This window comes from Temnothorax americanus, unplaced genomic scaffold, assembly GCF_048541705.1.
Source record: "Temnothorax americanus isolate GAGA-0224 unplaced genomic scaffold, ASM4854170v1 Scaffold5, whole genome shotgun sequence".
NCBI lineage: Eukaryota > Metazoa > Arthropoda > Insecta > Hymenoptera > Formicidae > Temnothorax > Temnothorax americanus.
Window position 1 is genome coordinate 5,958,232 of NW_027509657.1, and position 13,371 is coordinate 5,971,602.

At 39.7% G+C, this 13,371-nt stretch overlaps 2 protein-coding genes and 1 pseudogene across 4 annotated transcripts; 1 reads left to right on the plus strand and 2 right to left on the minus strand.

The window, feature by feature from the left end:
* Positions 1-1,309: 1,309 nt before the first annotated feature.
* Positions 1,310-3,658, minus strand: LOC143904012 (uncharacterized; annotated as a pseudogene). Its single transcript, XR_013258834.1, has 4 exons — positions 2,883-3,658; positions 2,438-2,755; positions 2,102-2,334; positions 1,310-2,031 (listed from the first exon to the last, which is right to left on the minus strand). The product of XR_013258834.1 is annotated as an uncharacterized LOC143904012 (transcript).
* A 143-nt stretch (positions 3,659-3,801) lies between these two features.
* Positions 3,802-6,487, plus strand: Snx17 (sorting nexin 17). Its single transcript, XM_077418208.1, has 8 exons — positions 3,802-3,989; positions 4,389-4,557; positions 4,637-5,002; positions 5,118-5,211; positions 5,293-5,543; positions 5,605-5,808; positions 5,887-6,069; positions 6,147-6,487. The coding sequence occupies exons 2-8, from the start codon at positions 4,498-4,500 to the stop codon at positions 6,405-6,407; spliced, it is 1,419 nt and encodes a 472-aa protein (XP_077274334.1). The 5' UTR covers positions 3,802-3,989; positions 4,389-4,497; the 3' UTR covers positions 6,408-6,487.
* Positions 6,488-6,678: 191 nt separating this feature from the next.
* Positions 6,679-12,402, minus strand: Hpo (serine/threonine-protein kinase hippo). Of its 2 annotated transcripts, none has more exons than XM_077418190.1 (10): positions 12,152-12,402; positions 11,535-11,615; positions 11,261-11,441; positions 10,960-11,187; positions 10,576-10,894; positions 10,377-10,510; positions 10,138-10,300; positions 9,973-10,064; positions 9,691-9,888; positions 6,679-9,465 (listed from the first exon to the last, which is right to left on the minus strand). In XM_077418190.1, the coding sequence occupies exons 1-10, from the start codon at positions 12,163-12,165 to the stop codon at positions 9,307-9,309; spliced, it is 1,569 nt and encodes a 522-aa protein (XP_077274316.1). In that variant the 5' UTR covers positions 12,166-12,402; the 3' UTR covers positions 6,679-9,306. The 2 variants fall into 2 exon arrangements, with proteins under 2 accessions (XP_077274316.1, XP_077274315.1); XM_077418189.1 differs by having other exon boundaries at positions 6,679-9,483.
* Between the last annotated feature and the right edge of the window lie 969 nt (positions 12,403-13,371).

Genomic DNA, 13,371 nt, shown 5'->3' on the forward strand with positions numbered 1-13,371 from the left:
ATATGCTTTGTCAAGAGAGAGCTAGAGTTGCTTTTTAGTACAAATATTACAAAATATCCATACCTCTTCATATATATATTCCAAAAAATTAATAAATATATAAAGTATGTATAGTAGACAAAATAAAAATATATAAAGTAGACAAAAATATGCAATGTGTAAGATGATTAAAATGTGGGTTATGAATAATATTAAATTATAAAAAATCAACAGAAATTTTTATTCTATACAGTAATTAGTACTGTTTAATTACAGTTTTTAGTACAATGCGACGTCATTATTTCGTGTTTTCTATTCAAAGTCAAACAACGATTATAAATAATTATAATTATTATTAACATATATGTAGGTATCGCTATCAGAAAATGATACTATCACATAATATCTACAAAATATTATATATTCAGTTGAAACAATTCATTCGCATAATCTCCTATACTGAGTAATAAATGAATGTTAGTGCGTTTATAAAAGATATTTTACGAAAAATAACGAATTACCACGGCAGCTACTAAAGGTTCACGAGGTTCACGAGAATGTGACTTGCTCACTGTTGGAATTAGCGCTGAGAAAAGTTTATACCGAAAGGTAATTCAGAAAAACTTTACAAATAGGAATCACGTCATTGACTTTTTACAAAAATATAAATATCTTGCAAATCTAACGCGAGTACATTTCAGGATATAAGCATGCACACGCTCGACATTCCCGTTTTATCCAAAAAAGGAAAAGTAACGGTATTCTACGAACCGCTTCTTAAAAAGACCAAACTGGACTTTATATTGTCCACGAACCATATTTTGTATAGTTTATTAACGAACGTATCCACTAGTATCTGCGTAAATTTTCAATGCCAGCAACCGATATTCACAGAGGCATTGGATCATCATCGATATGTGTAATCCCACCGTATGCCGCACAATAACGATCGCTCTATGTTGTAGCAGAAGGTATAACGATAACGCACAAATCAAGCGTGTAGTAGGTACCTGAATACATCAGTTTATAGGTTTTCTTTGAGTTTGCAGTTGCGCCATTGCGTTCGCACACTCGAATGCAACTAACAATCCTGATTGCCATAGTATCAATTGACGAACCCTCCTTGTTAGGTATCTAATTAATTCACTTTTGTATATAAAGAGTATTAAAGAATAAAGAATTCTTGCGCGTTTGACTGAAGTCTTGTGACAGTAGTTTGCAAATTAAACCTCTAGCTTGTTGTATGATTGTAATTTATTTCGCAGCGTCGCGGCTACCAATAGCGACTGTTCAATAATGCCCAGTAGGACGTCAACGAACAAATCTCATGACACAACGGTGGATTATCGAGTTAAATTATTACAATATCGTTCTCGATGTAGCTTCTTTGAGGTATCATTATTTAAGACTAGTCTCACTAATAACTTATATTTTATTTATTTATTTATTAAAATATACGTTTGTGATTATGACTCGATGTACCTTTCGTGCAACATGGAAAAATTCAAATTCTCTATTTTGCTATATTTTCGCATTGAAATTGAGTTGCAAAAAAATTTCTTGTTTATCACTTCGTGACTGGTGACTCGATCGTCCACTCAAGCGATCAGAAGATCCAACGCTTTGTCACGATCGAAATTACACTTTACTAATGCCGCGAAAGCTTCGTCCTCGGGAAACCCTAGATCTTTCAACGTGCACAAATTTTCGCAGTAGGTCCTCGCCTTGGATCGATCGTGCTGCGCGAGCGTCAGTGCTTTCACGGCATAATCACTCGGGACGCCAATCTCCTCCAAGGATTGAACGGCCAACAGGTTAGGTATCCCACGATCTTCTTCTCGTTCGCTCGGCCTATTTCCAATACCGCGCGTACCGCCCTGCACTTGGAAAATCCCATATCGTCCAGTTGCATGACTAATTTTAGATCGCTCTCCGTCATGCCCGATAACAAATCCGCCGACGGTTTCTCGTGATTCGACGTCGAGTCGTTGTGCCTCGCGGTAACACGCGCGTCGTTGTCCGGCTCTCCAAATCGGGCCACGGCTTCCAATTCTATCGCAAAGAAAAACTGATCGAATCAATTATATTATACGACGAAGAAAAAAAAAGAGGATTTCGTCACCTCCATAACAGGCCGTTCCAATTCCTTTTGAAGTTCCTGCATTATTGCCGAAACGCTACGGTGATTTTCGTTGCTATGCGCGTCCGCGTCGGTTTCGTCGTCCGCTGGACTCTCCGTATCGGCTTTCTCCTCCTTGCAAATCTCGGACGTGTCATCGACCCTTAATTCATTTATAATATTCTCCAGTTTTTTTACATACCCGCGGGTACCCATTGCAATCTAGGTTGTAAAACCTGGGATCAAAAAGTATCAAGTCAGATAAATTCGATCGTCCGCCGAGCCGTCGTTTGCGGTACTTGTTCAAATAAACTAGAGCGTAACAACCGTTTCATTAACCTGCGCTAATTCCTCCGTGTCATCGATGGTTTTTAATTCCATATTGTCGAAGGGGCTGCTCGTGTCGTTGTCGAAGTCGGCCAAGTCCAGACCCCCGTTCGTCTTGACGTGGAGATCCCGAAGGTCGTTCGCCGGGGGTGACAGCGGCTGCGGGATGAGTATTGTTTCCGACGCGGGTGGAGCATTGATAGGTTGCTTCGCGCAATCCAGCGGCGGAGGTGACGGAGGAGTCTCCTCTTCCTCCTTCTTCCTCTTCTCCTTCAGTCGAGCCTGACGCGCCTCGCTGCAGGCCTGTCTAGCCTTGCGCCACTCGCACATCTGATCGCAAATCAATTAATCAGCGCTAATCGGGTCAGGGACAAGTTCGCTCGGAAATAACTGTCGAGTCATGGGACCATCCGTGTATATCGCATATATTATTAGAGTATCCAAAAACTCCCTGTACCTTCTCGAGTACCGATCTCTCCAAGCTGAAGTCGTACACCAGCTTCGACACATCGGGCAATCGGTTGTTGTACGCCGCGGGTAGGCCAATCTTCCTCGGTGGTTTGTAGGCCTCCGCGATCTTGACGCGAACCCCGTCCACGTAAAGACGCGACCAGGTCGCATTGCGCCGATACGGAGGGCCGTGCCATCGGCCCCTACAACGTCAGGGCGAACGTCAGGGAGTAACGCGCGACCCGCAGCGGAGATCGTCGCTCTACTCGCCGATGCTCGGGTCATAACCTAATCTCCGTCGCGATAAATCTCGTCTAATTGCGCGTGTCGCACGCCACCGACACATCTCGAGCGTATAATTACGACATCATTAAATGCCGGATTTTCTTTTTTCTCTCTCTCTCTCTCTCACTTTGTGACAATCGTGAAATATCCCTTTAACGGTCGAGATGGCGAGAAAATACTTCCACTTCCATTTGACACTTGCACTTGACAGATCAAGAGAAGACTGAGTACTCCGAACTCCGAGTTAGAAAGACTTTATTGACTTTTTTCGACACTACTTTTTTTAAATTTTATATTGATACGAAATTTTAAATAAAAAAGGAATAGAAGGTCAAATAAAAAGATTTTTTAATAATAAATAAAAAAAATTTTTAATCAATTTTATCGAAGATAGCCAGCTGTAGATAAATTTTCGTGATTATCAAGTGCAGCTCATAGCACAGAACGCGCAAAATAATGTTTTATCGGCAGTGTCGGAAAATAAACGTGGCAGCGTAGTACCAATTTCGAAAATGGATGTATGTACTGGCGCATACTGGCGGTAGTGGGGCTTTCTCGACTTTCGACGGTCCGATGAAAAAGGCTAGGGTCGAGGGGCGAGCCGGGCGAGGAGTCGCGAGGGCACGGCACGCAGACTTCTCACTCGCGGCGCGACGGCGCCGACGGCCGTGGACGGCCGCGGGCCGTGTCGTGGGATTCAAATGCGCGTCGGCAGTAATAATCGCGTCACGCGTGAAACATTAACGCGCGAGTGGGCGTGAACGACCGATTAGGACCGCTGTCGCGTATGCGGTCCCGCGAACGACGAAAGTCCGCCGCGCAGCAATATGTGAGTACTGGGAACGGAGCGTGACACGCGGCAGACATCAGCTCCGGGATCGGGGAGACGATGTCTCGTGGCTTCTAATCCGGTGGCTTCTCGAGATTATCGGGTCGTCGCTTTCTACGATCTTTCCGCCACGATCCCGGATCTCGGGGGGTCGTCCTCTTCCGAGGAAACATTCCGGGGAGAGAGACGCGTTCGGTCGGTGGGCGGCGGTTGTTGAATCGGCGCCTCTCTCCGCTTAAAATCCGAGAACGTCGCTCCGTAGCGAGCAATGACTCACCGCACACCGCACAGCGACTCGCAGGATCCCACGTGTTGATTTCGGATGCGGTTCCGAGCCTGGCAAATCGAAAAATTTAGAATACGTTTTCTTTGCGTTTAACGCTTCGTCCTCCTTCACAGATGCTGCTGTGCCGATGAGGATATCGAGAGAAGTCGACAAATTTTGGCGCGGATAATGTGATTTTATAACGATATTTTTATCTGACAAATATATTTTTGTATCATCGAGATGCACTTTTCTATACCAGATACTCAGGAATTTACGGACGGGGCTGGGAATGCATATGTTGTAAGTATTAACTTCATTATTTATTGTATATTGCGTGCTTGATCGTTTATATGATGATATAACATCTCCTGAATTACAGGGATATAATATTCACATCAATGGATTATTCCATTGCACCGCGAGATACAAACAGCTGCACAATCTGCATGTACAACTGTCGAAGGATCTCGACGTACCGTTACCTATATTCCCTCCGAAAAAGCTCTTTCCTTTGACCGCCGTTCAGCGGGAAGAACGACGGCTGGCTTTGGAGAAATACATTCAATCCATCGGTCAAAATGTAGCCATAAATAACTCGGAGATATTAAATGGATTTTTATTGAATGCTCAGCGAGAAACTGCGGACGGCCTGTCTGAGCGCGAGACTCTAGATATATTTCTTATGAATGGGTCCAAAATTTCGTTAAATATCTCGCCTGGAGAACATTCCGGTGAAATTTTAAAGGTACGTTATATTATTTCCTGTAATTAATACGTATGAACAAATAATTAATGTGTATGAAAAAAGGTAACTTCATGTGTTACACGTGTGTTAAAATTTTTCTTTTTCTTTTCCACAGAAAGTATACAAACACATAAACTTAGCAGAAAAATATTTTTTCCATTTTGCGCTATTTATCGTTATACAAGATGAGCTATCGGGTAGCATTAAAAGTAAGTATACGTGCTCTTATAGCGTTTTATTATGGTACATATTTTGTTTTCTCTTTTAATATACGTATCTTTTTATCTTAGTATTGCGGAAATTGCAAGAATTTGAATCTCCATTTATAACTCACAAGTACATGAGTTCCACGGGTTCACGGATCGTTCTCAGAAAAAATTACTGGGATATGACGTACGACGTTGAGTTATCGAACGATCCTGTAACGTTCAATTTACTGTATATTCAAGCGGCTGCGGAAATTCGCGGCCGTTGGATTTCGGTTGCGAAGGAAGTGCACCATCGATTGGAGAACTTGGAAAAGTCTGGAAACAGAAAAGAGGTATGTTGTGACAAGCAAATAACATTTTCAAATAATTAATTTTGTCTTTTCGTCATTTCAGTACCTGAATATAGCTCGTTACTTGAAATACTACGGCTACATACAGTTTGCGCCGTGTTACTGCGATTATCCCGAACGTGGCTCGAGAGTGTTGCTCGCTATAGGTGGAAATGAATTGAATTTACGCGTATTATCATCGGAAGAGCACGAAGTCGTATTTAAAGTATCGCGAATGCGATGCTGGCGTATTACTACGATACAAAATGTAGGTGTTACGAATATTTTAATGGGGAAAATTTATTTAGAACGTCGGTATGAATTATTAATGGATGCACACATCTAGGGAACGGATCGTCGTGAGGATAATAATGAGTGCAGTCTGGAGTTATCCTTCGAATATCTAATTGCCAGGAACGAATTACAATGGATTACGATTGCGTCCGAGCAAGCGATTTTAATGTCTGTTTGTCTGCAAGCCATGATTGACGAGTTGTTGCAGAAATGTGTAGTGGGGAGCAAAAATCAGGTTGTTATATAAACTGCTGTAGATCACTCGAATGCCTAAATCAAGTCTCTTCGTTCCTAAATATATGATATTTGCAGGCAGAACCTGGGAAGTCGTGGACGTATATCATGAGGGACGGTCAGAGTCGTATCGTTACGGGATCGCCGCTGCGTGAATGTGCCAATAATAATCGTTCTAAATCGGGGCCAATTATAAAGAAACTTGCTAACAATTGGTCGGCTGTGACGTCAAAAAAATCGAATAATTCCAGAGCAACCGTCGTTAATAAGAGTCAGACAACGGATCTTGATGTCATGGAAAACAACGTGTTTTGTATGATAGGAGACGACGATTTATGAGCCAAATAAATTTTGGAGATTGACGTATAAGCATAGTGATAAAAAAGTAACAAGGATGCCTTTCAAAACTTTTTTTTTTTTTTTTTTAGAGAGAGAAGATATATTTTGATATATCTTACAAGTCATTGAAATTTTCAATTTTAAAATTAACGATAGATAGCTGTCAAGACTTTGTTAAATGATGCATATTTAGTGTCTTTTGTATGTGATTAAAATGCATTTATATTTATTGATAACTTTTCTTATAAAACATTCTTTATACATTTTTATAATACCGTCCAATTCCAATGATAACCAATCTGGTATAGCTCGGAAATTAACTTGGACCAAAACTTTGTATAGATATACAAAAAATACTGTATGCACGAAGTACTTAATAATAGGATTAGTAGTAATGATATTAATAAAAGATCAAACTAAAGAGATCAAACGCGCATAGTTTGTATAATGTTTTTTTATTATTATTAAACAAAATGATTGTAAAGGCAGCATGTTAATATTTGCTTTTGTAATTATCTTAAACAAAACTATTAATATCTCGCTTTAATATTAAATAGCAATCGTTCTATATGTTGTTACGTTCTATTATCAGACTATAGTTTTCACTAAATCATTCACTCGGAAAACATACTTCTGCCTTCAGTCTCTATATTTCAGCCAAACACTGTAATAGATTGTACAATACGAATGTAAAATTATGTCATAAAACTGTCATGATTAGATATGAATACAAAGCCGTATCGCCAAGTGGAAAAATAAAAACGGATTGTTACGTTGCCTTATGAGATATGTAAATATAAACCGTCGTATGAAAAATGATTGCTAGCTAAGGCTAAATGTTAATCGTGTAGAAAATGCATTAGTGTACTTCTTTGTGACATTTTTATATAAATTTTTGTCCGTTTTACTTTTTTTTAATCCTAGAACAGAGCGCAGAACGTTAATGGAAGCGGGTATCATAAATTTAAGAAGGAAGATTTTACAGCAGCATTAACTGCAAAAATATAAAATTTGTAAATCTATAATTTTATATAAGAATGCAATTTACAAACATCCTCATGTTCTGATATAAAAATTGTAAGATGAGAGAATACAATAAAATCATCACAATTTTAACACGTATAGAAATGATCGACGTTTTATTATACACGACCATTTTAATTATTTAAAAGAATCTCTAAAAAATTATCACGTACAGTTATATTGCATTTCGTATATAAAACGATATTGAAGTATATTTTGTTTGTGTAAAGTAAGCGATTAATTCTTTTTCATTTGGGGAAACCTTATTAGTATTACACTTCTGTATCAGGATTATGGATAATATATGCCTCAAATTCGGACCTTATTTCATTGAGACAATGTGGACATCCTCTATATCAAAAATATGTTGTTATTCTGTATTATTATTTTCTAAAAGAAGAAAATTGAAGATCAGTTCTGGCTATAGCGCTTTTAAGTATAGCTCTATTTTTACTACTTGCAAAATAGCCCAAACGTCAGCAAGGAATTATTATTCCACTATGATTATTTGCCATATGTATTAATGGCACGTACAAATATATTTATTTTTGTAACAATTACAAAAAAATATGCGGTCAAAAATTTTTAATGCTTTATAAAATGATTCATTGTGTAAGGCATTACCACATACGAACTTTTATATTATTCTAAAAATACCGTTATCATTAGTGGAATCTGGTAAATTTCAGTTTCAACAATTTCCATATTATGACAAAGTAAATTAGAGCATACTGGAAAATACTTTCTAATACGGCGCGCGGAAGACTCTAATACTAGTAAGTTCGTTCGTGAAATATCTCATTACAATGCGGCATCATTTTTTTATCACGGTGCTGCATACTGAACAACACTATTCATTACTTTAGAATTGCGTGGTCTTATTGGTGTTGGACATGTTTGCAACTTGAAAAGTAAATTTGATCGTCATAGCGAATCGACGTAAACTAGAGTTAGTTGTTACTGTATTAGTAAATGAATGAGTAGAGAGTCTATCTATGGCAGTAGAATAAAAAGTAAATTAAATCTTACAGCCTTGTTCGCGCTTATTTCAAACTGTCATGATTAAATAGAGCATTCACACTCGAGAACTGTTCAAATGCTTAGCCGTTTAAGTGTATTTCTCATGAATATAAATGATCTTTTTATATCCTGGATAAAATGGCATTGTAAATGACTAGCGTAGCATGACGATACGAAATACCAATTTCTTTCCAAGTAAATATAAAATTTCTCGATAAAAACGATCGTAATCACGATGCATTTGTTTCTGCACTCCTATTGCATTCCTTCTTTTTAGTTTCCAACGACCCTAGAGGAGTCTCCCAGAATATTTCTATAAGAATAGGATATATTTAACAGTAAATATAGATAAACATAATACAAAAATTAAGTATAGTGATTGTTTCTTCACCTAAATCACGTAAAATAATTTACAATGATGATGTGAGGCTATTAGCTATTACTAGCTTGTATAAAGGCCTTCACACACGAATTGACGTAGCGATAACGCAAGACGTACCGTAAGAATTGGCCAAGTAGAATCATGTCTTCTCGAAAATAACATTACGGTTCGAAAATACTTGACGTGATTGGTCAATTCTTACGGTACGTCTTACGTTACTGCTAGGTCAATTCGTGTGCGGAGGCCTCAATATCCCAGGATTCATAAAGAAAAGCAACATTGTGATTTGCGAGTAAACAGGAAACATTCACAGTCGCTACACGTTTGTCCGTTTACGAGGTAAAATATTCACGGTGTGGGAGCAATGTTCTTCTCTTTAATGAAACCGGGAATGACGCGAATAAAATCTATTCATTTATACAACTGTACACCCTTTGTCTATCCGTCATCACTTATTCGCGTAAAGGAGGACTGTTAGAAGTTCTGTTGACGTTTCCGCTTGGTGTCCATGGCATCCAGAATAGGCTGTCTCTTCGTCTGATACCTTTTTCTCAGCTCGTCGATCTCCCGCTCCATTTCCGCGTCCAGACTAGCCATTCGTTGCTGCAGTTCTTCGTAGGAGAGAAACTTCAACTGCAGGATACGGCTTCTCTATATATTCAAGTTATCTTTCTTTATAATGCCTAAAGCGGCATTATTCAAAATAATTTGGTGCAGGGAATGTGAAATGTATATTGTACAAAGCGCAAAGTGATCAATCGTTCTCTCTGTCCTATTACGTTAATAACAAGATATATCGCTCGAATATTAATTACGTAAATTCTTAAAACAAGTGTGCCGAATAGAAATTTTACTCACAAAATCGAAATCACGTTCCGTGAAGACATTTTGAAACTTCGATATATTGTTATATGGCTGTTCTGGCACGGGATGAGAGATCTGATTCTGCAACTGTAGCTGCAGATGACTTTGAAACCTATGAGATTCGATTGGACTTTGCTGCTCCAATTTGTTCGCGTTCTCCATGTTGTGCGCTCCCAACATCTGTCCGTTACCCTATACAGTAATATTAGTCAATATTATTAATATTTTAGACATGAATCATATATAAATAATTTTAAGTAATATAAGAAAAATTACTTTTCCGATTTCAGGCGCTTCTTTCTTGTCAAAGTGATCTAAGAATAACGGTCGATATTTCTTGCCGGATTCTACAGAACCAGTATTATGTCCTAGAAGAAATGTCAATATTAGTTACAAATCCCTTTTATACTGCGATTTGGACATTAATTAAGATCTGCTAACTCTTCATGGTAGCTTCGGTATCGGTGTCACTATTAATAACCATTGTACCCAGGTCCAACATTGCCGAAACTAAAGTACCCGTGTCTGGAAGATCATGGCTCGGCACTAAAGTCCTGCTGTCCTCCGGTAATGGTTTCATAGTTCCACTACAATCGTCCTCATCCTTACGACAGAGACACAGTGTTACGTACGTACAGAGAGAATTACATATATATTATTCATTAGTTTCAAATACCTACCGAATCCTCCGCCTGGTTTTGACTTTTAATCGCCACGTTGTTTATAACATGAGCTCTATGCGCGCTCTGCTTTTCTCGTATTTCATGAGCCTCGGCGATCATTTGGCTCAAGATACTTGGCTGTTTGGCATTACCTGCATTCATACGGCACACGTTAATTGATATAACATCGTAATATAAATTTCAATCCTCTACTCACCTATGAATTCGTGCTGCAGAAGTTCGGTTGCGGTGGCTCTCTCTTCGGGATTTTTTACAAGGCACCCACTGACAAAGTCAATAAACTCTGGACTCCATTGATCGGGTTCTCTGAAACTAGGCGGTGGTTTTGTCGGAATCATAAATATTGCTCTCATCGGGTGTATGTCGCCGTACGGCGGCTTGCCCTCGGCCATTTCTAAGGCCGTTATTCCCAAAGACCAGATATCAGCGACGCAATCGTAACCAATCTCCTGTATCACTTCTGGCGCCATCCAGAATGGTGTACCGATCACTGTATTACGTTTCGCCATGGTATCCTATTTCAGAGAATCCAGTTTAGATCTTTTGACCTCGAACCTGAAAGCATCTCTCCGTGACTCACCGTTAATTGACCCGCCACACCGAAATCAGCCAACTTCGCATGGCCTTCGTTGTTAAGAAGGATATTTCCAGCCTTAATATCTCTGTGAATTTTCCTTCTCAAGTGAAGGTATTCCAATCCTTTCAGAGTATCACTCAGGATCGTGGCGATTTCGTCTTCCTGCAGGGTTTTCTTCCTTAACCTCATGATATCGCTAACAGAACCGGCTCCACAGTACTCCATCACAATCTGCAAGTTACAACGGTATCGATAAATCGTCCAGTTTGATTGGGAATGGTAAAGCGCGCGTGTACCGACTTACCCATAAATCCGTATTCTTAAAGTAACTTCCATAATATTTAACAACATACGGAGAGTCGCATTGTTGCATAATTGATATTTCCTTAATAATCTCCTGCAGATCCGTGTCCACCGGTACTTGTTTAATAGCGAGCACCTGCCCACTCTCTTTGTGCAACGCTTTATAAACTGAGCCATAGGACCTACGCAGAAGTAAATATTCAGAAATTTAGAGTGAAAAAAGAAGTCTATATCTCTCTCGCGATCGATAAATATCAGTAATATCGTAGATTTACCCTTCTCCCAGTTTGCATATGATGTCAAACACTTCCTCTGGCTGTCTCGTCAGGCTTTCTTCCGATAACTTTTTTAATTCGCTGAAAATAACGATAAAAATGGTACAATATTTCTGAAACAAATGTCACGTCCACGCTGCTAAAAGCTGCGAAGCGAAAGAATCTCCTTGTACATTTTGCGAGGCTCAATTCTCGACTGGAATGACTCGAAATCTTTGGCGGATTAAATTCGTCTTCGACGAATTCAATCGGTCGTTTTACTTCGCATCGATTTCAGAAAAATCTGCGCGATTCAACGGGGTTGTTTCATCACACGAGGTAAACGTGGTAAACAATCGTGAATGATTGCAGGTTAAAAAGACAAAGAGGTCGGGAGGGAGAGGGAGGCCGATCTTCCGAAGAGACGAAGATTCGCTCGCCGGAGGATACGTGCTCCGTTTCCCCACCGCCGCTATAAATAATTTCTCAAAGACAATTTGGCGCAGTGAGCCAGCGCGTGGCGGAACGTAAAAAAGAGAGAAACAGAGAGATAGAAAGAGAAAGACAGAGAGAGGAGGGGACGAGGGAAAAAGAGAAAGAAAAAGGAAGATGCAAAGTAAAAACAATCGAATATATACCTCTTAGAAGACATCTTCGCGTCGATGTCAGACCCGGAGATCTCGGATAAGGAGCACGCGCGCGCGCGAGTATATTTATAGAAACAAGAATAACATAAATACGGACGAGGCGATTGTCATGCCGTGCGCGACGGTAACATGGTCAATTAAAAATAGAGGTGTTACATTTTTGTCAATAAATTAAGGTAACCACAACCGCGATGCTATCGGAGCCATCGACTGTCGGCCATCGTAGATGGTGCGGCTGCGGGCTGACGGAGCACGGGCCTACGGGCCACGGAGCGACCGGAGCGTTCGCGAACTCACCGGCGACGGGTCCTTAGGCCCGGTTTCGCACGGAGCGATTTTGGGAAAACTACACGTCTAGCCGCGGGACGAGGAAATTATAGAGGCACGGGGGACGGTATATATTCGTGGCTCGATTTTATATTTTTAAATTTTATAGCGTCTCCAGCACGATTTCGAGCTGCTATATGATCGTTTTATTGGCTAAACTGTATTTTAAGATCGTTAGACTTGAGACAATCTTATTATATTAGAAACCGCACACGCGTTTGCGAAAAAACCGGACGCGATATTGAGAAATTGCACGCTATTTTGAAAAAAATCGCAAGCAATTAAAAAAAAACGCGCGCAGTTTTAAAAACGCACGCGATTTAAAAAGACCGCATGTTTCGCAACTCGCTGCGGTTTCGAAAGAACCGAACGTGGTTTGCAAAAAACCGCATGCGGTTTAGAAAAGACCGGACGCAGTTTCAAAGAAACCGCAACAAGATTTTGCTAACCGCGTGAATAAAGGCGTCGCCGCAACAAAGACTTTAAACTCGTCTTGATTCCAAAGTGGCCATTACATTAGCGTAATATCCATATTTACGTTATTTATTCGTAATAACAAAAAATTGTACAGGCGCGATATTTTTGCTTTAAGCGTCGCGGGAAAAAAAATGAGGTGATGCGTGCGACTTGCATAACAAAACGCTTTATTAATCTTCAAACAAAAAGGACATCACAGTGGTATATAAATCTAATTAATAATGATCTCAACAGTCTAATCGCGTATCTCCTTCTACTTGCGCGAGTTAATTTATGTAAATCAAGCAATCGCATCGCAATTCAAAACTCATTCCGTTCTGTTCATTAGGTTCATTACAAAACACAAAAATGTCACGCGTAAATTCTCACGATTTTCTGCCGATCGATCTCAACTTAATAAACGTCGA

What these genes read in the sequence shown, in the direction of transcription:
- Snx17 (XM_077418208.1), top strand. Translation starts at nt 4,498, where the DNA reads ATGCACTTTTCTATACCAGATACTCAGGAATTTACGGACGGGGCTGGG. An exon ending in AGTCTGGAAACAGAAAAGAG is followed by an intron (nt 5,544 to 5,604) that starts GTATGTTGTGAC and finishes TCGTCATTTCAG; the next exon opens with TACCTGAATATAGCTCGTTA. An exon ending in GTATTACTACGATACAAAAT is followed by an intron (nt 5,809 to 5,886) that starts GTAGGTGTTACG and finishes GCACACATCTAG; the next exon opens with GGAACGGATCGTCGTGAGGA.
- Hpo (XM_077418189.1), bottom strand. An exon ending in GTGTGGCGGGTCAATTAACG is followed by an intron (nt 10,895 to 10,959) that starts GTGAGTCACGGA and finishes TCTCTGAAATAG; the next exon opens with GATACCATGGCGAAACGTAA. An exon ending in AAGCGCCTGAAATCGGAAAA is followed by an intron (nt 9,889 to 9,972) that starts GTAATTTTTCTT and finishes ATTACTGTATAG; the next exon opens with GGTAACGGACAGATGTTGGG.